The sequence below is a fragment of the Phlebotomus argentipes genome, unplaced genomic scaffold, assembly GCF_947086385.1.
Source record: "Phlebotomus argentipes unplaced genomic scaffold, Phlebotomus argentipes genome assembly scaffold_18, whole genome shotgun sequence".
NCBI classification, from domain to species: Eukaryota; Metazoa; Arthropoda; class Insecta; order Diptera; family Psychodidae; genus Phlebotomus; species Phlebotomus argentipes.
The window spans coordinates 15,320,583-15,345,895 of NW_026776177.1; the positions used below are offsets into that span (position 1 = coordinate 15,320,583).

At 40.8% G+C, this 25,313-nt stretch overlaps 6 protein-coding genes across 7 annotated transcripts in view; 2 read left to right on the plus strand and 4 right to left on the minus strand.

Annotated features, from left to right (window-relative positions):
• Positions 1-71: 71 nt before the first annotated feature.
• On the minus strand, positions 72-15,808 carry LOC132259774 (inositol-pentakisphosphate 2-kinase). 2 transcript variants are annotated; one of them, XM_059757533.1, is made up of 6 exons: positions 15,598-15,808; positions 1,940-2,410; positions 1,741-1,872; positions 1,598-1,656; positions 1,343-1,501; positions 72-636 (listed from the first exon to the last, which is right to left on the minus strand). In XM_059757533.1, exons 2-6 carry the CDS (start codon positions 2,390-2,392, stop codon positions 138-140), a joined length of 1,302 nt encoding a protein of 433 aa, XP_059613516.1. In that variant the 5' UTR covers positions 2,393-2,410; positions 15,598-15,808; the 3' UTR covers positions 72-137. The 2 variants fall into 2 exon arrangements, with proteins under 2 accessions (XP_059613516.1, XP_059613515.1); XM_059757532.1 differs by lacking the exon at positions 15,598-15,808 and adding an exon at positions 13,340-13,456.
• Positions 3,513-12,724, minus strand: LOC132259777 (protein BTG2-like). The gene is made up of 2 exons (XM_059757535.1): positions 11,000-12,724; positions 3,513-6,619 (listed from the first exon to the last, which is right to left on the minus strand). The coding sequence occupies exons 1-2, from the start codon at positions 11,672-11,674 to the stop codon at positions 6,593-6,595; spliced, it is 702 nt and encodes a 233-aa protein (XP_059613518.1). The 5' UTR covers positions 11,675-12,724; the 3' UTR covers positions 3,513-6,592.
• LOC132259780 (G-protein coupled receptor 143-like) lies at positions 13,633-15,606 on the minus strand. The gene is made up of 3 exons (XM_059757539.1): positions 14,791-15,606; positions 14,454-14,724; positions 13,633-14,188 (listed from the first exon to the last, which is right to left on the minus strand). The coding sequence occupies exons 1-3, from the start codon at positions 15,068-15,070 to the stop codon at positions 13,633-13,635; spliced, it is 1,107 nt and encodes a 368-aa protein (XP_059613522.1). The 5' UTR covers positions 15,071-15,606.
• Positions 15,809-15,819: 11 nt separating the features above from the next.
• LOC132259778 (uncharacterized) lies at positions 15,820-18,234 on the plus strand. The gene is made up of 2 exons (XM_059757536.1): positions 15,820-16,333; positions 16,395-18,234. The coding sequence occupies exons 1-2, from the start codon at positions 16,171-16,173 to the stop codon at positions 16,868-16,870; spliced, it is 639 nt and encodes a 212-aa protein (XP_059613519.1). The 5' UTR covers positions 15,820-16,170; the 3' UTR covers positions 16,871-18,234.
• A 75-nt stretch (positions 18,235-18,309) lies between these two features.
• Positions 18,310-21,847, plus strand: LOC132259779 (peptidyl-prolyl cis-trans isomerase). The gene is made up of 3 exons (XM_059757538.1): positions 18,310-18,453; positions 18,910-19,074; positions 20,812-21,847. The coding sequence occupies exons 2-3, from the start codon at positions 18,910-18,912 to the stop codon at positions 21,238-21,240; spliced, it is 594 nt and encodes a 197-aa protein (XP_059613521.1). The 5' UTR covers positions 18,310-18,453; the 3' UTR covers positions 21,241-21,847.
• Positions 21,402-25,313, minus strand: part of LOC132259776 (uncharacterized) — a 29,174-nt gene continuing 25,262 nt past the window's right edge. The window contains exon 6 of the mRNA XM_059757534.1: positions 21,402-25,254. Within this exon, the coding sequence (XP_059613517.1) occupies positions 24,979-25,254 (276 nt within the window). The 3' untranslated portion in view covers positions 21,402-24,978. The remainder of the gene's footprint in view (positions 25,255-25,313) is intronic.

A 25,313-nucleotide genomic window follows, 5' to 3' on the forward strand; every position in this document is an offset into this window, starting at 1 on the left:
GTCTACGCCTTTCCCCATCGAATTTTCCTCGCAACATGAAAGAGGACACTTGAGCTCTCACAACAACTCCCAAAAGTTCTTCCAAAAACCTCTTTATTCGTCCTTCTCTAGTAGATAATACTTGTTTAAAACTATTTTTAGCCGCTAGCAACAAAATCGCTGTGCGCGTTGTACGACATCCTTGTCTGTTTAACATACTTGAATGGATGGGAATCGGCTTTGGGATCCAAATCCATCACTGTCATGGACACTATGAACTTCCCGCCAGCCACATGGATTGTGTGCTTCTCCTCTGTGTCTCCGGCAGCGACTTTTTGGAATGTCATCATCAGGGAGCAATCGAGGGCGGTGGCACCGAGAAAGTACTTCTCCACTCCATCCAGAGACGACAGCCAATCCTCTGAGGGGTTGTCGCAAGTCTTTGCCAGAATTCTGTCAATATTCGCAAAGGAGTGTTCCTCATCAGTTGACTTTTCCATGGCGATTGAGAGATTATCCCTCGCGAAGAGTTGAGCAGTGAGGATTTGCTGAAGAACGCTTCCGGCTGGAAGCTGATGATCTGCATTTGGCACATCTTCACCTGTGTAGTCTTTGAGTATGGCTTCCAAGAGGAGTTGTAAGAAATTATCTAAATTCCTAGAAGATAAAGAGAAAGGCTCTTATCGCATTTCGAATGCCTCAAATTTTTCTCATTGCTTTAATAGTGAATTTATTTGAATTTTCCCCACAACATTAGAAATGTTCTGATAGCTTATCAGCGAAAAATATCTGTACTGGGGTCAATGAATGCATTTTTTACAATTCTATACACAGCACAATAAATCAACACACAACAATAGAAATTTCTAGTGTCGAGCTTTTTGATTTGAACTGAAATTTCACCAAAAGACTTCCACTCTTGACTTTGCTATAAATGAAAGCAATATTATTATACTTCCTCCCTATCAACAAAACCTCTTCCCTGAAGTCTTCAAGAACAAACTTTGCATGTGAAGTCATTGCCATGCGCTTTCAAGTGCTTCCTGTTTCAATAGTTTGCTCAATTCACACAAAAGCAGCAAAAGAGAGATTCACAAAGTGCCTCGCCTGCTTCACGTCACGAGGCGCTAAATCTTGAGAGCCCCACGAAAAAAAGGCCTGATAAAGAGGTGGACAAAGAAAGTGCAACTGTAGCGTCTTTATCGTTCTTTGTCTCGTGGCAAGCAGAAGGTTGCCCATGCCAAAGTTCTCTCGCGCGCTGCTCGCGATCAGTCACCATAAAGCGCTATCGAGTGAGACAACTGCTGACCTCAATTGATTTGCACGAAAGCAAAAAAGCGCGTGATATTGCCAAGAGACTTACTGTAAGAAGTCACCCTGATGCATGGTTTCTTCGAGAGCATCTCGGAATCCAGCGTCCATCGCATCGCCATAGATCAGCTGTCCGGCTCTCCACATGCGAAAGTTATTCTGTGGCGTCTCCACGAGTCCACGTAGAGCCCTCAGCATACGATCGCGATCGCTGGTTGAGCAGAGAGAGAGAGATAGAGAGAGTGAGGCGAAATTAGAAGCACGTCGAGAGACACGTGAGAGAGTGAAAAAGATCGATCTCAATTACCCAGAGAATAAGTCAATTGGACAGTAATTACTGACACGTTTTATCGTCTTTTTAACGAGCTGCAATTAAACAGAATTTGCGTGGAATCATTAAATGTGATCTCTCATAGTTTTTCCTTGCCTTTGCAAAATTTTACAACTCACTTTCAGATACTGCATGGCACAGAAGCGGCACAATTTCGAATTGCACTCGGGAAAGAGAGCATTCAGGGTGGATTCGGGATGGATCCATCCCTGCTTCGGTTTGATCTCGACACAAAAGGTGTCTCCAGTTACCTGGAATTTGAGAGATAGAGAGAGCCTTGATATCCAGGTAGATTCACGCGAAGGGAGGATAATCAACCTGTACAGCAGGAGGGAGAAGATCCCGTCGAAGAACCGCAAGATCAGGGTACAGAATTCCTGCTCGACATCTGATCTCTTTGTCACACCTTGCAGATGGCCTGAATTGATTGAGCCACTTGTTGAGCGAGTCGTAGTTGGGAATCCTCAGCAAGACCAGCTTCGGCTCGATTGTTAAGCATTCAGAGAAGAGAGACGACACAATCCTCGCATATTCCGTCACCATGATCACATGCTCGATCGCCGTGGATCTCTCATTGTCTTTGGGCGGTGACTTCCGCAGCCGCAGCACTTGCTTGAGGTCCGGAATGGCTAGCACAAGATTGGCATTCCCTTCAGCTCGATACACAAGACGATCCTTGTCCACACTCACAATCGTCCCGTGATCCTTGGACACAATCGTGAGGATCACCGTTTTGGCGGGTCTTCTGGCTCTCCTCTTGGACCGCCCCATGACATCCTCCCGCGATCACTACAACGAGAAGAAATATTACTTTTGCTGTGAGATCGCGAAAGATCACCAAATGCACTGATCGCGATAGCGAGTGACCTCATAACGCGCATCAGCCCGCGAGAAGCACGATTATTTGCATGGGAAAGCCAAATATTGGCGTCTGTGCACGAAGATTGTGCGCTCAGTGCTCCCGCGATCGCCGATCCACTGTGACATCGTCGTTGGCAACAGGCGAGATGAAATCATTTACACGCAATTGTATTTAGCCATGTGACTGGCAGTTGCCCGACATTGGCAATATTCTGATGAACTCACATGAACCCAACCCCGCGCGATCTCAATACAAACGCCACAACTTCATTATGCTTCATATTTTTTTATTCTTTTCTTCATATTCTTTACAAATATTCTTTTTTATCGTATTTTTTATATAATGACTTACAATCGAAATAAAATCCGTTTGAATTTTTGTAATACTCCACTTTTATATAGTGGAGTTTCATTTTTTTTTGTATATATAAGAGAAAAAAGGAAATTGTGAAATATATAAGATTAAAAATTATAATTTATATGTATATCTTGTTAAAATTATCTCGATTTATCCTCGATTCTTCATCCACATTTTTTGTATCATCTTTCTTAAATATGTACAATCATTACATGTTTTACGACTTAAATCACTACTATAAAAAATCATTAAAAAGCAAAAATTATTTCAAAGTTAATTAGCAAAATTAATTTGTACGGGAAGGTTTTTTTCTCAATTCATTTTGTAATATATAGGTATATATATATATATTATTCTGTGGTCATCACTGATAGTGATTTGGTGTTTTATTTACTCACAACTTGGGGAAAAAGGGGCAATAAGGAATTACATTCAAAAGAATTAGAAAAAAATAGGAAAAAATTACTCAAAAATATTAAAACCACATTGAAAAATGAAAAGTCTACACCCGGAAAATTCAATTTTGATTTAAATTCTGCCTCTTAAATAGTTAAATTCCATGTTTTTTTTTTAAAGTTATGTTTAAAGATTAATTTCATTTTTTTTTTCTTTCTCTACTATTATATTTTTCTTTTATCTTCATTTATATTTCAAGAGCTCTTCCGTTTATCATTAGCCACGTCAATATAAATCCTTAGTCCTTGTTTTTTTTTTATCTTTTTGTAAGAGTCATTTCAGCATTTATGATTTATCCTCACTTCCTTTGCAATCCATCTAATTCCACGCTTCTTCATGCCTTTTCTCATGTAATGAATAATTTTCTTTTCCTTCCACATTTCCTCCAAAATACATATTCAATATAAAATATCCTTTCATCTTTTTTTTAGTGGGTATCTTCTTTTAATATTACATTACGTATATAAATAAAAAGAAATAAAAAAAAAGATTACACAAGTCTTTGATCAGTTCTTTTCATGTCAAAATACTACTTTTTTCTCCTTTGTGTTTTTCTCTCACAGATGAAACTATCAAATTTTAAGTCCTTCCTCGTTCCACTTTAGTTTCTCTTCGTCTTTCTCACAATTTTCGCCCTACATCCAAAAGCAAAAAAAATAAAAGATCACAGTGGTGTTTCACCTCTCCTCCTCATATTCGTTTACAGCATCCTTTTGTACATTCTTTTTGTAACATCTTATGTTTAAAACGTTAAGGTTCTCATGTGTTTTTTTCGCTTTGGGATTCTTCTTAAGTAGTTTATGTGTCTCTCCGCTATTTTCTCATGTTGCGAATGTGATAGTATTTTATTTTTATTACCTACAAAAAAAATTCAATTATCAGATATTCGTTAATGATTTCTGAACAGTGAAGCAAATGAAAATGACTTCTTGTCTATTATTTTTCTGAATGATTTTTTGTGAGTTAAGCTCAAATATTTCTCAAATTTGACAGTGTGTTGCGTTATTTTAGTAAAAATTGTAAAAGATTTCTCAGTGTTTTCTCATCATAAGATTAGGAATGGGTATTTTTTTTCTTTTTGTAATAATCCTGATAATTTTCGTCAATTTATAAAGTTTTGTCCTCATCAATAATTCAATTTGTCACCTCGAAAAAACCTATAATTTATCAATATAATTTCATAATCAATAAAAATTTGATATTATCACATTCCGTTTCCACTAAACTTCCTAGTAATTGTTTGTTTAATCTTCTCTTATTGTTGTTCCATTAGAAAAATTCTAATTTTATCCTCTTTTGTAAAATAATTTCTATTATGTTCATATAAACTAGAAAAAGCGTTTTACATATTCTCTCATTTCTCTTAAAATCTTGTTTGTTGTATTGTTAACACACTTGTTTGTTACAATTTTTTCCTCACTTCTCACAAATTACAGGTTAAAATGGCAGGTAAAGCGAATATTCGTCACTCTATTCTCTTTTCTTCACTAGAACTTGTGCAATAAACACTGAATTTTTGTAGGTCTTCGTATCATTCCTAATTCGGTTTTCTTTTATTTCATTTATACATGTAATATAATATTATATCTCTGTTTTACAAGCACTGACGTACATGCTGATTTCCGTCTTTTGTGGGTTCGTTTGTTTTTGTAGAAAAAAAAATTATCAAGGTTCTTCTTCTTCTAAAGAAAAGTCAGTTCTCTAAAGAAAAATTTTAGGAACTTTGTTGCTAACCAGGAGATGTTCTTCCCAGGGGCGTAAAACAAGCACAAAACCACACACAGCCGCCCCTTCGCTAAAATCCACCTCCCTTTTCCTCATACAATCAAAGGACATTCTGTCAGGTATCTGAGTTCCACTACGTAAGGAAAGAAAGATATAATTAAGAAACGAAATTTAATGTAAATTATGGATTGTGTCACAGGGTAGGAGTGAAAAAGTGAAAGCTTTTTATTATTCTGTTAGCGACTAAACGTGAATTTGCTGAGATACACATTGATTAAAACATTATTGGGACTATCACAATTTTATCATTTCTCTCTCCATCACGTTGCAGGTCTTGAGAGAAATTCTGCAACGAATTTCTCCTGCGATATGCTTTAGTGGTGGAGATAGAAAGGTAAATAAATCACAGAGAATTTCAGCAAATAATTTTGTCTCGGTGAAAATTGCATTGTAAACTATATATATATATATGTAGTCATTTTACGTAGAAAAATATTCACTGACAGAAAGGGCAAAAGCCATTGAGTGGGAAAAGTAGCTATTTCCATCGTGAAACACATTCTGCTCTTAAACACACTCCGCAGCGTAAAACCGGGAAGTATCTGTAAAAGCTCACATGAGTTTCGTCAGAATGTTTTTCCACTCAAACGCGTTCGTGCTCATTCTGCTTCTCACGGATACAAATTGTAGAGAATCCATTATAAAAAAAAGAACTTGAGATCAATCTTATCAATAGAATAGTAGAATGAGTGTTGGAAAATATTGAATCAATTATTCATTCACCTCAACGCCTTCCCACCCTCGATATTGAATACCAATAACAATTTGATCAAGTGTATCATTTCCTCGTGACTTAAAGAATTTTTGTACCCTCTTCTTTTCTTACAAATTAAACATTTGTGCCTGGCTTTTAAGTGTACTTTTCAGGTATATGTATGTATAAATCTATCGACGAACAGAAAATATCAATAAAATAAATGCGTGACTGAAGAAAAAAAATATAAAGATTCGATTCTATACAAATTTATTATCAGGTCTATGCTAAAGGAGTTTTTAGTTAAATTTGGACTCATATCTCTTAATATACACAGATTCATTTACCCTCCTGGCCTTAATCCTCAACTCTCGCTCTACAAAATAATATATTTTGCGCCTGGTGCAACACATAACAGTCTCCAATGCACATCTTAATGCAAAAAGACGTCATACAAATTAACATTTTATATCAAATACATATTTTAGAATGTGTGTTCTCTCTCTTCTTCTTCTCTGCACAATTCGCAATTATTCACTTTCAATTGTATGATGGTAGTTTGTCTCCCCCTCTCATTTTTTTTCCTTCTCCTCACTTAGAAAATAGAAATATATTCATTACAATCGCACTTTTTTCCATTCCCTCATTCTCATCGCTTAACTTATAGCAAAAACATCTATCATCATTCTCTTAAATCTTAATGCAATGGGATCAATGATGATTTATCTCTCGTTCTCACAATAATATTTGTGTCTTTTCATCATTTTCACTTGTTTACGCTGGACGGTGGGTCATCATATAATGTAATTTGCATCAATTATCGACGTATTGAAATCAGTTGATCCTGCAAAAGAGATTATAATGTTGTACATAGTGAAAAGTGCTACTGTTTACAAGAAAATTTCTCTCTCTCTCTTCTCTCCCTCTTTCTGTCTCTCCTTCCGACCTTTCTTCACCCCACATTTTTCCTGTGTTGTCTCTCTAAATCGGTTTCTCAGACAGCCCATGAAATACGATATTTACCACCCAGACGCAGAAAAAGACTAAAAATTCCACCGGATTTAGGCCTTATGCTCCTGAATCCCCCAGAAAAATCTACACCACACAGAGAACTGTAAAAAAAAAACGTGCCATTTTCTCAACCATGCTCACATACTTGGCAAGTGGTGGTCAATTTTATGGTGTAGTTTTTCCTCTCTAAATGTTGTGGAGCAATTTGTGAAAAATTGCGTCGCAATTTTGCTGCCTTATTCGCCTCGACAGCCATGTAATAATTCCCTCTGTCGTCTTCTCATGCGCCTCTCAAAGAGTGTGTGTTTGTGTGAATTAAATACTTTTTGCCTTTTCGCCCATAGCCGGTTATTTCTCGAAAAATCTTTTTTTTTCTCCCTCTCTCTCTCCGCTCTTTGCATCTCTCCCCGCATCGACACACTCATATTTATAAAGTCAAGTCAAGAAAAAGACGAAAAAGCAAAGGCAAGTCTAAATACAAGAGAGACCCAAAACATACTATAAAGTCTAACGAAACCACTCTCAACGTCGCATATTGATATAAATTCGTGATGCGGGTTCTCTCCCATGTTTTTCAACCTCAGAAGCCCCTCGCAGCCCCTTGCAGCTCTTTCTCTTTCTGTATTTTGCCACTATGTGTGTGCTGTTACTCTCATATCTTCTCAATATGGCTTTGATGAGGAGTGTCGCGATGGTAAGAGTGAGATAGGGAACGGAGAGAAAAAAAGCCAGAGACCAGCAGAAGGTTATTCATTGAGGAAACTCTTATACTGCATCGCTTTGTGGAAAATTTCTGGACCTCCTCCGGAGGAATTGTCGCTTCAGTTTCCGGGCGCATTGCTTTTAGCGGCGCAAAAGGAAGTGAATGCTATTTCCATGTACCAGAAGTCTAGAATTAGCCTCTCACACCATAAACCCACTGGTTTTGCATTAGCAAATGAAGTAAACAAAGTTATTTGCTTACGCATTGAATCAACAACGTGTCCTGTTCACGCTGCAATCGATAAATTTAGTCACTTAACCCATTGTCACACATTGAGCTATTTATAAAAAAAGAAATTCATCTTTCACAATACAATTTCAGTTCAGCATTTCAACATCAAAAAGATATATTTTGAGATCATTTTATTTACATTCACTTTGGAGGACAATTGAATTGATAATTTCGCGACACTTTTCCCCCCTCCAAAACGCACAATGTTGCCCGAAATACACCAAAAGTGGACAAAAAAAAATTGGTCATTGTGTGCTTTTGGTGAAAACCATGTCGAAACCACATTTATGGGTTCCGTCAAATGAATAACCCCCTGAAAACCACAACTTCTCCAATTTAAAATAATATTTGATAATTCACCTCTCGTCATTTGTATGCCTTTTGTTTGTCCCATGTCAATTTTCTCCTGCTCTCTCCGCCCTTCCGCCCCGCCAGAGAGCCCCCATTGAGGCGCTCCTCGTCGCTTTTTAGTGCCTCTGCAGCCAGAAGAGAAATGTGAAAAGGCACAGCCGCACAGCACTATAAAAAAAACTGCCAAGATAATGCCCATGTACGCGATACTGTTGGACTTATTTTTGTGCTATTAGAAAAAACTTGTTATTGAACATAAGCATAAATTTATCTCTTGTGTCTCACACTAAGAGCACCAATACCCCATGTATGTCTTATATAAATATGATCAATTAAAGTCAAATCAAATTGATAGAAAAAGCTCACGCTGGGTAATGAAAAATTTCTCTCAAAACCAATTTATTTTGCACAAAAAGTCCCCCTTTTTTTCCTCATGACGCGAAATTCATTTATGAATATACACGCTAAATGGTGTGACGATGACAAAAAAGAAGCAGCCTCTTTGTATTTATTTATTATTATAACAATAATAAAAATTGGTGCTACTTTCGAATTCGTCACGTTTTTTTTTTCATACTTCTCCAGCTTTTTTTCACGCAAAAAAAATTGAATCATCAAGCTCTCAACTACACTATTTGATGTATCATACCATTGTTGTTGGGAGAGTATTTGCATATTTTACTATGTTTTCCCACTTTTGCACATACGACTCCATCTCCACAACTTGTGGATCTCCCTCTTCACAATCAACTCATTCGCTTCTTTTGGCTTTTTTTTCATATATGAATAAAATCGTACTATACAGCCCCACGATTGAAATGTCGACTATTTGTCAGCGAGATGATGCAAAACAGCAAAATAAGACGACAACTCTTTACCCAACTTGTGAGAATTTTTCCAGAATGGGCAGTTAATAGAAACAAGTCGGGAAAATATTTCAAATTGTCACACATGGAATAGTTGAAATACGCAATAATTCGCATGTTTACGTTCAGTGAGACGAAATACAAGCTATAGACAGAGTCTGATGTTGATTATATTGGAATGCCTAATTTTATGTATCAACACAACAACAAATCTCAGCCATACCGTTCCGAAATTTAATATTCATAAGTTTTTTTTTCCTTACTCGACACGTTTGGCAAAGTTTGTTGTTGATTTCGAGACGTTCTTTGCCTTAGCACAGCTTACTCATCACCAGTGATTTTTCCCCAACAGGAATTCAAGTTGAAGAAACTCACCATGAAATATTTTGACCAACAAAACAACATGATTGAATTTGAAATTCACCAAAAATGGATAGTTTTTCGCACATTTACACATCATGTTGAACGTAATCCTCCCCTCACTCAATCCACAATGACATCACTAGTGAAATATCGTGATGCGTTGTTTCGAGGGAAAAAAAAACACACTCTATAAAATGGATTAAACATGTGTAGAGAAACACTACAAATTGAAATAATCTCTTCCATTCTATCGATTAAACTTCATTACAGCCTAATCCCATTAGGTAAAGTCAACGTCTGAGACGAAATACGATTGGATTATAAGTTCGTCTGTGAGTTTTAAATAACACAAAAAAAATGTGAAGAAGATCCATGAATAATTTTTCTATATTCCTCAAACGGCACGTTGAATTGATAATTGGAGGCACGCTGAAACATTCACATAACATATCAAATTACAGAGAAATTCCTCTCTCCTCTCTGCCATTGGCAATAAAATTACTCACTTGGTACTATCATAATCTACCCACCCCAGTTCCTCCTTATCGCGTTTGTTTTTCATTGAATTCTGTACTGAGGAGATTATATTGAGCGCTAAAAACATCCACACGAGTTGTCTACGCAGGAAACACGACGAGTTCTCAAACATTCTCTCCTTCGGGCGCTCCATTGTATACATTTTATGCCCACACAAAAAAGTATACCATCAAGGTAATTTAGAGACACGATAAATTAGGAGAAAATGCTAAACATGGAGAGAGAGAAAGATATGAAGTGTTCTCTGTGAAGAGATCACACAAGAAACGACCCAGAAATTATATCATTTCAAGTTTGAAGTGAACAAATTCACTTGTCTCATATCGTAGCTCTTTGATCTTGACAGAGTCTTCGAGCTAAGAACGCAGTTCAGGGCTGAAATGGAGATACGATAGCTGCTGATGGAGCCAACGAACATACATGATGGCTTCCCAATCTAGACTTTACGCCATGCAGAGAAACATGTACAAACTGTTGCTACAGCAATTACACAGCAAGCAACAAAATTATTGATGAATCAACCCTCAATGACGCTGAGAATAACCCTCATTAGACTGGTCGAAGCCAGTTTTGGCCATTTTGGACATGCCACTCCTCAGGTACGCACCCCTGAATGCCCAACACCTTTCTCCCCGCCGTGTGTGACTCAGACTCACTGCAAATAGCGCCGGAATGTTAATATTCCGTGAACAAGAAACAAGAGGCATTCCGGTTGAGAGACTCTGGACACAGTTTCACCCTTTTGTCTCTCCCAGACGCGGAATATTCATGAGGATATAATGCGAGAGAAATGCCCGAAAATTCATGTGACTATAATTGCGCAGTGTGGGCCAAAATTCCGACACCCGTCGCGGGAGAAGTCTTCCAGAAAGGAGCCCAGAAAGTGTATCTCCATATTCCCGGAATATCATTGTGCTCCGCTCCGTGTGCCAGAGACAGGGGAAAACGCTCTGCTCCTCTCCGTCACGTACAGACATTTGCATGAGCGGGAGAGATGACGTCTGACGTCATGGGCAAGACGGCTAAGGGTCAGAGTTGGAGAGAGAGAGCGAGAGAGAGAGAGAGAAGAGATAAGGTGGGGGCATCTGCGACATCGACTTACATTGTAGTTATTGATTCCTCCATCCCAGTGATTGAGGTACGAACGATTGGCTGCGGTTCGATGCATCTGCTGATGCTGATGACGCTGAATGTGCGAGTATCGATTGACGTTTGGTGGGGCCAGGATGGGGCTCAGCGGTGGACTGTTGGAGCCCGTGCCCGAGCTAAAGCTGCTATTCTGGCTGCGCGGCGACCGCGAGTAGGGCTCATCCAGATACCCCAGCACGGTCATATGGGACCACTCGCGTCGTCTCTCCATGCTAAACTCATCACTGGACATGGACAGGTCGGACGAGGGACTGGACCTGGCATCGAGGGCGGCCTCGTACAGCACGCAGATGGAGCCATTCTCCCCGATCCGATAGCTCACGCCGTCCGGATCGATCCACATAGTCAACTCCTGCGGCAGCATTGTCTTCAGCATGCGCGGATGGAGGCCCACGGCCAGGGCGGCCTGCTCGATGATGGGGTCCATCTTCCCATTGATCCGTATGCACCGGAAGCCACTGCCCTTCGTCGGAACCTCGGGATACCAGTGGCTGCGGTATCGCACCAGCAGCAGATCCTCAAGAGACCCCTTGAAGCTCTCCAACTGAGTCTCCGGCAGTGGATTGCTCTGCTTCACCCGTAGCAAATTCATGAGGAATTGGGCAGCCGAATGCACTTCAACTCTCATCTTGGCTCTTGTCTTTGTCCTCTTCACACACTTTTTTGTGATTTTCTCTGCCTCGCCTACTTTGCCTCAGCACCATTTAATCTCACACTGGTTGCCGTGGATGCCTCTCGCTCTATCACACGACACTCGGCGACTGTCTCGCTCTCGCCCGAGTGGCTCTTTTTGGTCTCTTTGTAGTTGTTGGCTGATGTGGCGACTCCAATGGTTTCTCCTTTCGCCTTCTCCTCTGCCTCGGCCCAGGGAATGCTCGCCCCCACGAATCCTGCCCAATCTCACGCCTCAGCCTCCTCCTCCTGCTCCTGGATCACAGACACTCGGCCCCGGTGGCGCACTCCCTTGGTCGCGAGCTGAGGAAAAGCCTCCACGGGCAGATGGTCGGGACGCAGCGATGGAAACAAAGAACTTCCCAACACAAAACAACACTCTTTCGAATAATTGGGTTGCGGCTCTCCTATCCACCCAGCGACTCCTGGTCTCAGTACCCTGTCTTCAGTCCCTCGTCCAGACGCACTATAGATGCCTTGATCCCTCCTGAAGTCCTCCTTTTCCCCGGAAACAGCAGCCTCTGCTCCAAACTCCAATTAGATACTCTACAACTTTCTCGGATCCCTTTTCACGCGCAAGCAACACTCACGTTAGACCAACAGTGACACGTACGTACACGTTAATGCGTGAGAAAGGGTTTGTGGTAATTGAAACAGTGAATAGTTGGTAAATTGAAGCGGAAATTGTCCTAAATTGCAACACTTTTCAAGATGGCTACACAACACTGCGGACGACTCATCACAAATGCCTACTCTCTGACTCTCTTCGCACCGTTCTGACTCGCTCCTCTCGGCCACTTCTGCAGCTGCTTCGCTCTCATCGCACCACTGCGCCGTGGTGGGGGAAGCAGCTGTCACGGTGCCATAATCCGTGACAATGGAAGCCCGCGACCCACTTCCAGCCGCGTCAGACGCGAGCAATTCCACGGAATCCTCCAATGAAGTCTCGCCGCCATTCGTGCTTGGTTTTTAAAAAATCATGGCATGATTAGCTTTAAACAGAGATCTGTCGAGATAATAAAAAAAGGACCTAAAAATCGCTGACTTTTATGGAAAAAAATACATAAAAAATAATTGTCACGTTTAAAATGCTCCGAAATTTCTCACGTGGACAATTTGCCTAGAATTTTGCTTCGAAAACAAAACATTTTCTTATCCGGACACACTTAAGTTTTCCATTTCCTCAACTTGAAAATTTGCAAATTGCTTCGATGAGGTCCTTATCGTGCAAATATAGCAAATGAGATAAGAAATTTCTGCAGAAGTATCGATATTTCCGCTGGAAATCCACCTCACACACGAAGCTTTCTGCATTAGGATTGTGCCATAAACACTTGAGCTAAACAAAAATCCAAAAAGATTATTTTCTAAATTTTCCTCATTGTTTATGAAGGTTTTGAATGGCCAGAACAACTCAGCACAACATTTCTGACCCTCGAGCATTTCCAAAGCTTTTCTAGCATGCAATAAACCACATGAAAATAACACCAAAACATTTGTTATAAATCTATGAATACGTTGTCTTTCTTTATATTGTTGTACAAATGATTTCTCATACAAAAGTACAGCTAAAATACAAAAACATTAGGATTTAACTTCAAGAGGGCAATTGAATACACACCTTCTCTTCTAAGAAGATTATTGATACACTTATCGCTGAACTCACATTTCAAACTGCGTCAGCAAAACCAATTTCCATGACTTTTCTATTGATCCACAGAAAATTGATCACGGCAGTTCAGCCAGACCACTCAACAACTCTATCAGAGTGATAATTAATAAATATTTCGAATACACACTCGAGAATTTTGTGAAAAAACACGCGTGGCGAGGAAGCAATGTGTCACTGTGACACTTTTCGCGCTCACAGCTTGAACGCAACTGAAGGAAAATCGTGGAGATTCGCGCGGAATATCAAAAGCAGGAGCAGTTATCTGCCTTCCGATGTGACGACGGATTTTCCAGTCTTGTCGAGCATTCCGGCTCAGTCTTCACGAGCCAACTGCGGGATTTCTCGAGGAGTGGCGAGGATTCCTGGTGAGATTCAGTCAGAAGATCCGGCTGCTCCGGCTCTGGAGGCGGCTGAGTCCATCTTCTGTACACGAAGGCGTTGAGGAAGGCCTGGAGAGGATTCATAGCTGCCATGGCATACCAAATGGCGACCATAATGTTCTCTGGAATTGATCCCCAAACTGTCCAGAGGATGAAGCCGCCGATGAGATTGGGAAGCCAGCAGATGTAGAAGATGACGTTGATGAAGCAGAACTTCCACTTGAATCTCGACATCACTTCCCTCTCGTGTGAAGTCACACGCGTATATCTGCTCATGAACGTCTCGCTGATCATCTTGCTGCAGTTTTGGTAGATAATCGGATTTCCGATCATCACAATCAGGATGGGAAGGTAAGTGGCACAGTAGTTGGGCAGGACTCTTACCAGTGCAGTCCACAGTTCCTTCACATTTTGGCAACTGGAAGAGAAGAGAGCAAATAAATGTCTATCTCTCTAATCCATTGACGATGGCATGACAAACAAAAACCAACATTAAACTTGAGCCGCTGGTCTCATTTGTCCCAATTATCACTCTCTCAATGCGTATTTACAAACAACCATGCGATCTCTGAGAGCAGTGAATATTCCCTTATCTTCCCCTAAATCTCTCCAAACGTTCAGTATTTCTTTCTGGACTTTCCTCAGAATTTATCTACAGTGAAGAAAAAACGCTATTTACTTACTCGGCATTTGGATAGTAAAGCACAGAGAGTCCGACACTGGTAAGCAGAGCCCCGAAGGTCCAGACAATCACATGGTAGCGTCTTATTGAGAAATGATCGCCTCTGAGATGACATCGGACGTTGATGGCATAGCTGAAGGTCCAGAGCCAGGTGCAGGTGTAAAAATACTGCGTCCACGCGGAAGTCACCGCACAGAAGATGACACTGGCATCGTCGTCCTTCATCATCATGGGCTGAAAGTATCGCCACATGGCAGAACGGACGAAAACTCCTAAAAATAGAATACTGAAATTAATAAATTACCCAGAGAAAGTGCCAAAGGAGATTAGATACTCACCGAGAGAAGCGCAAAAATCCGCAATCGCCAGCCACAAGATAACTCTGTGACCATTGGAGTTCATTGAATTTCCAGACTCCGCCAATCGTCTTCCGTTCGACAAAATCCCTTGTTTGCCGCGCACAAATATTTGGTAATGGGCCCCCATAATACCAAGAAACGAGCTCACCATACACACAAAAAGATAGCTATTGGTGTTGAAGGCCCCCATCAGCAGGGTCGGCCCATCCGGAGGAGTCCTGTGATGGCAGCAGAACGTCTGAATCGTGGGATCGGACATGTTGGAGTCTGTTCCACTTGGTGGTCAGTGCCAAAGTGATCCCAGAGGCCAAAATAGGGAGCTGAGAGTCCGAGTTACACCAGCATCTCGCTATCTCTAACGAGGAAAATGCTCTTGGAAGAAAAAGCCTGACACTATTTGTTCTATGTCGATGCCTTATCTCTCCAGAGCTTAGAGAGCGAGAGAGAGCTTCTCTGCAGGCGCCTTGAGTGGCAAGTGTGGGGAGGTTTACAGTAAACACTGGGTCACTGGAATGTCCACAACCGGCCAGTTTATCGGAGATTTATCGCAATCACAAATTACAAAGCAACTTGCACCAGAAGCCATACAAATTTTGATGAGTTTCAGATCCATTTGCAGACGTCTGAAAGCGTGACATTCTAATCGAGTCCATGAAATATGCTTCTCTGATTATCTCGCAATAAATTACTAATGCTAATACCATATTTTGTGGCCGGATTTTCTCACAGGAAATGATCTTTCGAGGCAGGAAAATTACACCGTTTGTTTATGTTTGGAAGACTTACTCGGTGGGTGTCTTCGCTGTTCAGGAATGCCTGAGGTTACTTTGGTCTCGTGAGAATTTCCTAGAATCCGAGTCACAGAGAAGTGTCCAAGCAAATATCAATAACACTGAGTGAATCACGAAAAGATTGCACATCCACTGAATTTCAAACAATTACTCATAAACACAAAAGAAGGCATTTCCGCTCCTCACCATCAGCTTTAATTTGTCTCCACTGGCGCGCTTGTCGGCTCGTTTCTCACACAGCGCGGCGCCACTGGTAGTTATTGTGAGAAAAAGAGAGAGAGAGTGACAAATTTTCACACAAAATATCCACAAATTCTCGCTCCAGAGGCAGTTTTGGTGGTCAAAAAGTGCTGAATATCACTCAATCGCTTCCTGCCACTGCTGAGCTAGTTGGGGAATTGATCGTGAGTGTCTGGGAGTGGTTTTCTGTGACGAACGCACATAACCTCTGCAGGAGGACAAGGAGAATCCTCTGGGGTCCAACATATGGTGGAATTTTGGTGAAAATTCCACAGTGAGACTTGGATATTCATCTGATACGTGATCTGTTGACACTAACGGAGAGAAGATGCCTGCAAGTGGCCCTGTGTACCAGCCCACGACTGTGTCTTACGAGCCAAGGCCAGGAGGCTTGCTCGCCCAGACGACTTCCGTGTCGCCACTGCGGATGCTGAAGAAGCCTCTTCCGCAGGCTCTGCTGCTCTTTGTAGCGCTCCTATTTGTGGCGGCGGGTGAGTGTGGGGGTTTCCTGGGACATTTCAGCAGAAGTTGATGTGTTTATTGGATTCGTAGGCGTGACAATGATTGCGAACGGAGCCGCAGACTTCGAGGACACAGAAGAGCACAAAGAGGAGCTCGGAATGGACACTGCAGACACCACTGAGGGGGTGGATATTGGCGTGGTGGTCGGAGGTGTCTTCATGACCATCTTTGGCTTCTTCCTGTTGGGCCTGTACGTGAAGGTGGCGGACTGGCGACGCGGTTGCATCTGCCCGTGTCACCTGTCGAAGAAGCAGGGTCTCGCCAGGCAGTTCCAGGGCTCTGGCGGTGGCCAGATCCTCGCCCTCAACCCCTCCACCGATCCTCTGGTGTCTCACACCCAATACGCTCCCGTGTCGGAGCTCCCAGCGCGCCTGGACGACGAGGAGCGACGCAATCTCATGCCGGACACGAAGGAGTGCGTGAGCAGCGCCGAGGAGTCCGACCGGATGCTCGACCCTGATCCACGCATCGTCCTCCGTCCCACCGGCCACGTGGAAGAAGCATAACTAATAGTGAAACTGAAGGCCCTGCTCGGGCGCCTGGGGCGTCGGAGGCGCAGCGAAAAGTTCTAGGTGGCGCCCAGGTGAGCTGCCCTGTGAGATTGATCATGACACGCAAAGACACCACATTTTATTTATTGATTCCTCATTTTATCGTTTGTCTAACATTTTTAGGGGTGAATTTCGCGGTGCCACCGCGGAAAATCACTCTCAGGCTGGGTGGCTTGATGACTCATTGTTTACAATCGTGCGAGGGTAATTAATAGGAGCTAATGAGGCACATTGTGAGGCAAATGGGGACAGATTAGAATTAAATGCGAGGCTATATTGAGCATGACGCCACTCTTATTGTCTACCCTTTCATGAGTGTAAAGAATGCATCGAGACATCGTGCTGTATCATCACTACTAATGAAAAACTGCGGAATTTAACCCAAACAATCCAATTTTCATGCAAATTTTATCACTTGAGAGACTGTTTGATGAATTTGTTCCCCTCTTCACGTGGAACCTCATTGTTATCTGAACGTCCTGTGTTCTCTCGACATCCAAAGACAAGCAAAAAATACAACTTTAGTGGCAAATAATCTCATAATATTTATTTGAAAGCAAACTTCAGAAGCAATTAGGTTTCACATTATTGCAATCTCTGGTTTTCTTCTGCCACTGTGTGAAAGGAGAGGAATGACACCTCCTGAACTAATACAAATAGAGATATATTTCTATATTTACTCCAATTGAACTAATATTTTTCTATCCAAAACTTGTGAGGAGAGTAGACGAGACGGCATAAGAACACATGAAATTGAAAAGTATTAAAAGAAATATGGAAATGGCATTTAAATAACACATAAAAAAGTGAAAATAATCTCTATTGAGTAGAAAATAAATCGCAATTTAGTATAATTCCTAATGAAAAAGAAAGTACTTTAGAAGTAATTTAAAAGTGAAATAACACCAGTTGCAATTGAAACTTATAGCATTAAGCATGAGAGGAGGAGAAATATTAATGGAATACACACATTTTAAATGTAATCTTTGACGAAGAAGCTTGAATCTATAAAAGAATAACATTTTTATAGGTAGACAAGCTAAATATCACATTTTATGCAGACTAATACATTTTGCGCCTAGTTTACTGGTAAATACTGATCTTGGTGAAGAAAATTCCCGTCCATAATTTAATTTTACACTTATTTAATTGTTTTTTGTATTGGTGAAGAAGATATGAAATGTTTTTCGTGGCGGCACAGCCGCCAATCCCGCAGGAATTTATCACAATTTTGAATCATTTTGTGGATAACTTATTGTTTTTAAGGTTGTATCATTGTACTTACAAATATATTTAGTCAATAAAATTCTTTTCAAAAGTATGAGTCTTTGATTTGGCGCCCTTCGGCAGGCGGGATTCGGAATGCGATGTTCGAAAACGTGGTTCTCCGGAGTGTTTTGTGTGGAGGCATTTGCTTGATTACATAAATTCCCGTGAATTTTGACTATTTCGTGATAATAGAGGCAATATTCTTCGCTCTCGCATTTACACAGACTGACTTTGAGTAGGTAAAGTGGTATTCTCTCGAAAAGCCAAAGGTAAGTGAGTTTATCAGGTGAAATTTGAAGAAATAATTATCCCACTGTGTTTCAGACTTGGTCTTGTATTAAATCACGCTGTTTTTTTGTCAATTGCGTTGGAACATAGCTGGATGAAGTAATCAATAGCACTTTAACGTTCAATTAGTGATATTTTTAGGGTAATTCTGTAGTTTTCCCTGAATTTCTTGTGAAATTTCCCGGCATTTATATTTTGGGATATTTTTTCGGAATGTGGGAAATTCATTCAAGTTTGATCAATACAAAATCAGCTTAAAATAGGTCTCTGTCATGCAAAATATCAATGAAAATTCCTCAAATTCATTCAGAACACCTTTCAGTGTGAAAATCCTTCTTATGCGGCTTCCAAAGTGTGAAAATGCGTGAAAGTTGCCGCAAAATGACTCAACTTCCGCTCTCCGAAACTTCATTGGCGGTGTCCGTTTTTCCCTACAGATGGCCGCGGTGCTTCAGTCTTCTCTCGCCATTGGACGGAATTTCAAGTGTTCTGCTGTGTCGCTGCAATTAATACGTGAATTCGCCAGCAAAAAGATGGGTTTGCCGCGTGTTTACTTCGACATGTCTGCCGACAACTCAACCATTGGGCGCATTGTGATGGAAGTGAGTCAATTTGATAAGCTTTGCAGGTTTTCTGGGGGCGAAAAGTGGGCCGCGACCATGTGGAAGGTCACGCCATTTGCCGGCCATGGGTGGCGAAAAGCCGGCTGGGGTCCGGTTTGGGAGCGCAGCTGGGCGTCTTGGGGCTGGGCAGCGGGGCAGGGGTGCGAGCAGGTGGGATTGGCGGGGAGTGTGTGGGTTTTGAGGGGGCGCTGGGCGGAGGGCGTCCACTGGCCGGTGGCGCTGCTGTCGCTGAGCGTTGAGTCAGAGGAGGGCGAGTTCATTGTCGCCGTGATTTTCCCGGACAGGGTGGGTGCAATAAATCGCCACGGAATCGATGATTGGGGGGCTTGGCGTGGAATAGATAATTTCAGGGGGTGGCAAGGCCACAGGTAGACGCTGAATTGGGACGCCAAGGCCAGCGGTGTCTCGCTGGGGCGCCGGGTGGCGGCAGAAGGGCCGCATTTGATTGGGCTCTCTCGTGTCATGCCTGGTGGAGGCATCGGAAAATTCCAGAACACCGGGTGACACGAGGTTAATGTCATTAATGATGGTGGCGCTGCGGTCAAGAAGGAGGAAGTGTGGCGCGCGCGCGCGTGGTTTTGGCCAATGAATTGGCATTGTCTGGTGGAGAATGCCTAATTTTTCCTTCATTTCCTCGCCGGTTTTTCACACAATGAACAATGTTGCATTAATTTCCAACACTCTCGGACAATGTGCGGCGGCTGGACGAGAAGAAGGGCGCTTATGGGAGATGACTTGCTGAGGTGGCAGAAGGCAAAACACCTCAGCCGGCTAATAACTTATGCCTTGTATTCTCACTTAATCAGTTCCGGAAAGTCTCTAAACGATTGTCTAATTGCTTTTGTCTATTTTTAGCCATCAAATTACATGTTTAGCACCCAAGATAGTAAAGCAAATTGAGACGAATTCCACACCAATAATAGAGTTGCGTGAATTTGCAGAAAGAAGTGCGACTGCACACGTTGAATTATGTAATTTCAGCGGCAAGTCTCCACAAAAGCGGGGGATGGCGTAGTCGAGCCACTCCACCAACTATTGATGAATTATTGAGCACAAGCCAAAAAAATCTAGGCCAGTATCATGAGATATTCATCCGTGCTATCGTGTCGATGATTGTCCATTTAGCATCGTTGTGGAAATGACACGATATAGTCGTTGTGAAACTTATGGTATCTCTCAGTGGATTCCTCAAGTGAGAATGCATTTGATTCACTCACGAAATTATTGATTTTCTGCTTTTAATTGCTTTCTGCTTTCCCAGAATCAAGGTGGAATTGAACGTGATGGAGCTGAGCTTTGCTCGGTTCTTTTTTTTTCATATAAGACTGGGGAAATGTTGATGATGAAGGCATGATGAGGAAGAGGAGTGTGAATTGTATTCTATGCAAAGCGTCAAACTACTTATTCACATCAATTTAGTGCAATGAGAAAATTGCGCTTTCATATAGCATCGCCATATGAAGCGAGGCTTCTCTGCAATTCGCAGAAACTTTCCATGATAGGGAGAATTTTGGTAACCTTGTTTATTTGTATAGATAAGAGCCTTAACTAATCTTTGGGTGAACTTTTGAAATTTCATATCGAGGGAAAAATGATTGTTGAACAATTGCTGATAGATTATGCAAGATTGATAAGAATTGCTGCAAATTTCTCCCTTATCTGCCGATTATGCAATGCATAATATGTTTTCATTCTCTATCTCGTCCTGTCTTGCAGTTGCGTTCGGACGTCGTGCCGAAATCAGCCGAAAACTTCCGTGCTCTGTGCACTGGTGAGAAGGGATTCGGCTACAAAGGATCCACCTTCCATCGTGTCATTCCCAACTTCATGTGCCAAGGTGGTGACTTCACCAACCACAACGGCACTGGTGGCAAGTCCATCTATGGCTCCAAGTTCGAGGATGAGAACTTCACGCTGAAGCATCTTGGGCCCGGAACTCTGTCCATGGCCAATGCTGGGCCCAACACCAATGGCTCCCAGTTCTTCATCACCACGGTGAAGACATCCTGGCTGGACAATCGCCATGTGGTGTTCGGCACGGTGGTGGAGGGCATGGACGTGGTGAAGAAGATTGAGGGCTTCGGCAGTCAATCCGGCAAGACATCCAAACAGATCGTTGTGGCTGACTGTGGACAACTTTCATAAGGGAGCGGGGGAGAGAGAGAGTGTTGATCGCTCGCATTTGATTTCTAATATTCCTCCACCCTATCAAGAAAAAAAAAAAGATGCAAGAATGATGAAATAAAACTCACAGTCATTTTCTCACACATTTGCCCTGAACCTCACTCAGAAGAAATTGTTTTGTAAAATTGATTTTGGAACGAAAACAAAGGAGAAGAAGAAAGAATGTAAGGAAGGAAAAGGGGAGCATTTGCGATGTTCTGTTTTTGTAGGATGGAAGAGGAGGATAATGTAACAGTGCTAAAAGGAAGTCCGAATATCGTGCGATTAACTATAATTAATTTTGTGGATTGATTAAGCATTTGTAAGACATTGAGAAAATCCCAATTAACGCTTTTCGTATTCCATATACAAATGTTTTGAACTCAATAAAAACTGATTTTTTCTTTTCCAAAAATCACACTTTCCTCCATTGCCTAATGTTGTAACCCATTTACCAATTCACTCGTATATTAGCAGTTCTTTTTTGGTGACAAAAAAAATCTATTGATATCTTTGGTATCTTTATATACAATACTGGATGGAAAAATGAGTTTTTAAGTTTTTAAGAATTAAAGAAAATTTAATTGAAGTGCACTCTTTAACATGGCCCTATCAGCGTCTCTTCTCGCTTTTATTACTTTTTGCGATCAATAAATTGTCGGGAGACAGCAAAATATAATTGTTACTTTCTCAGGAGACCATAAGCTTATGATTTATTGAATGTTCAGAGTGTAAAAGCAATTAGAACAAGGGGGAGATGATAGCTGCAAGTGATGTACTCTCGAAAATGAAGTATAAAATCAAGTAATAAATCAGCAGAGTGAAAAAAGAAAGTCGCACTGTATTTAACAATTTTTCTTTATTGCGTAAATTGTTTTCTCTTGTCAATACATAGATTTCTTTTAACACAATTATTTTTTTTGTCCATTAATATAGATTAATTTTGTTAATTTTCTCACTACGCTATCATTTTCTTCTGAAATAGACTGGTTTTTTTTACTTCTTGTATTTCACCATTAGCTTTGTTTATGTACACTTAATGAGAATCATTTTATAAAATATCTTGAAATTCAACACTGATAAAAGAGATTTAAAGTTATATTACTTTAAATACATTTTTTTTCTTTCAATATAATTTCTTTCCTTTAAAAATATAAAACTCTCAACAGACAACAAGTACATTTACCTCTTGTGGAGCATGTTTCCCCAATTTCTCGCTCAATTCACACTGTTTGCGTCCTCCAAATGCCCCATTCTTTCAGCGAAAATATTTATTTACAAAGTACTTTTATTTACTTAGTGTCACACTCACGATAGAAGGTTTTCATTTTGAAGTGAAAGTCTCTTAACATACAATTCCAATAACCTTAATCACAATTAGGAAAGAAATGGTGCTTCCAATGGGAAAATGATAATCTTCCAATGCACAAAATGGATTTTATATAATATATTGTCCTTGGTTGAGGTTTATATTTTGGGAGAAAATACAAACCCGTTTAATCGTCTAGTTCTTGGTGACTCGCTATAAAATGTGAGCTGTGCATTTTGTCTCAAATGGAATGAAAATAATAATGAGGCAGAGAGCGGAAATGACAGAAAATGAGAAGTATGTAGCACATAGAATTACGAAGAAGAATGGACAAAATTATGTGGCAAAATTTCGTCTCGAATTCTCGCTAATGTTTAAAGGTATTTCTTGTGACAGTCATTGTGTCTCTCCACACATTTGGAATAATTTAATGCTTTTCTTATATAAATTTATATCTTCTACACTTTAATTTTCATCTCTACTTATTAAGGGTTGTTCTTGTTAACTATTTTATGTGAGAAAATAGGGTTTGACACTCAGCACAAGGGAATTATTCTACACTCGAAATATCTGTGAATTTCTCATGAGTTTGCTTCCAAATTTTTCCTTTCTCAACATTGAATTATATTGGGGATTTTTTCACTATCATTTCTGCCCATCTACAGCTTGTTTTTCTCCTCATGGGTTATATCTATTTATTTAACTGTTACAACAACAAGAGTAAATTGTGTGTTTTTCACCATGAACTCCTTCAACTATGCTCGGAATTATGACTTTATATTGCAGATTTATCTGGCGGGATTTACTAAGATTCTCGGAATGTTTGTGTTTTTCTCACTAACCACTTTTATGGTCTCTCTTCGATGGCTCAAGAGGAGGAAAAGTGTATGTTAATATTCAATGTACACCCTTAACCAGAGCTTTTCCCTCCCCTTGGCCACTCTTTGGGCTCAAATGCATTAAGCTTGACTTCTAGTTATCTAATCACAATGTTACTGATGACGAGAAATGTAATTAATCTGGGCACATTTCTCGTTCTTTTATTTATTTATTTTTTTTTTCTATGAAAAAATATGGATTAGACATCAACTATCCATAAAAGTTCAATATATTGTAGCTTTTCTTCCTTTACTGTTAACATTCACTTTGAAATTGATTAAAATTCTCAAAATCTTTGGTGATTTTTCTCGCAAAAATTCATGGAGTTTCTCATCTAGGTTTCATGAAAACAATACCGGATAGTCTTCAACGATGGGATCAGTTTCACACTTTTATAGTCTCTCGTAATTATTTGCACTGATAGTCGTAATTTTTGGCGGGTTTCTTTTCTGCGTGTGTGTGTGTTTCCTTTTCAGGTGTGTGTGTTTGTATTTGGTGAAAAAGTCCTTGTCAAAATTAAGTGCATTCTCGTGGACGTGACGAAAAAGGAGGATAAATCTCTTGAAAACCTACAAACTAATTTAGAAATTTTACGCAATTTGAAATGTTCACAAAAATGTACATTTTCTCTACAATCTGTTATTATTTTTTTTCTTGTATATAAATGTTGAGATATATTTTTTGTATTGTTCTGCAGAAGGAAGATTAAGTAATATGAATATGAGAAAATTAGTCATATTTCTGTTTACAGATTTTTTTTTTGCTTTTCCTCTGAATTTGCACGCGATTACAACACACACCCACAATAATGTTAAGATTATCTTTTCTCATTTCGTTCTTAATGACAATAAACAACAAGAATGTAATGTAAAATTGTTCCGAGGAATATTGGCACAAAGTTGGACATTGAATTTAAAATACAATACATTACAGTGCCGTGAGGAATTTCACAATCACCACACATGAAGTTGTATGTTTATTGCAAATGCAAAAATAGTAGAACAACAGAGTGTTCGATATTCAAACGTGCATTGGAAACTAAGAAGCCAAATAGACTTCTGCCACTAAATTTGAGTTTCTGGAAAAATGCTATTTTGTCCAAAGATCTGCAACTTCACTGGATATCGAACGTCTGCTGGACACCTATTTGTGTGCTTGCATCAAAAGCAAATGCGCACCCCTGTGAAATGATAAGGGAATCTAAGAACAATTGTTTCTAAAATTATCCATTTGAAAAATCAATCAACCGCAAATGTGGTTGATGCTCATGAAGACGCTAAAGACCTTTTCAGAACTGTATTTGAACTAGAGTCCTATATTAATGAGGGTCGCCCTGCAAGGGTGATCAAATACTCGCAACTAATTTGCGCCTTCACCAATTTAGAAGAACCCCAAGCACTGTTTACACTAAATATTAGCTCATCTGAGCGGATAAGGTCGGAGGGTGGGTGCAAAATAACTCGCAGCACTGTTGGCCAAATGGGGGTTTTCAAATGAGGACTTCAGTGATGAAACTAAAAGCTCAAGTCTAGTTATTTGACAAACAGATCCTTGAGCGTGCTACAGAGCGAGGAGTCGCAGGAGTCCTTGGAGTCATCCTCGTCGCCCTTGCTGAACCACATCGAGGGCGACTTGGAGCCGGCGGGTTTCTTCCCTCGCGCGTTCTCCTTCGGGATGGCGCCCTTGCTGGAGCTGGAGGAACTGCCGGAGCCGCGCCTGAGGAAGCCCTCGATGGCACTGCCGATCATGTGGGCGTCCACGAAGGGACTCTTGCTGTCCCACTTGAGCCGGCCGCCGGACTCCTTCGTCTCCTTGGGCTTGCGCGCGTCCTTACTCTCGCGGTCGCGGAAGCGCTCCAGCACGTCCC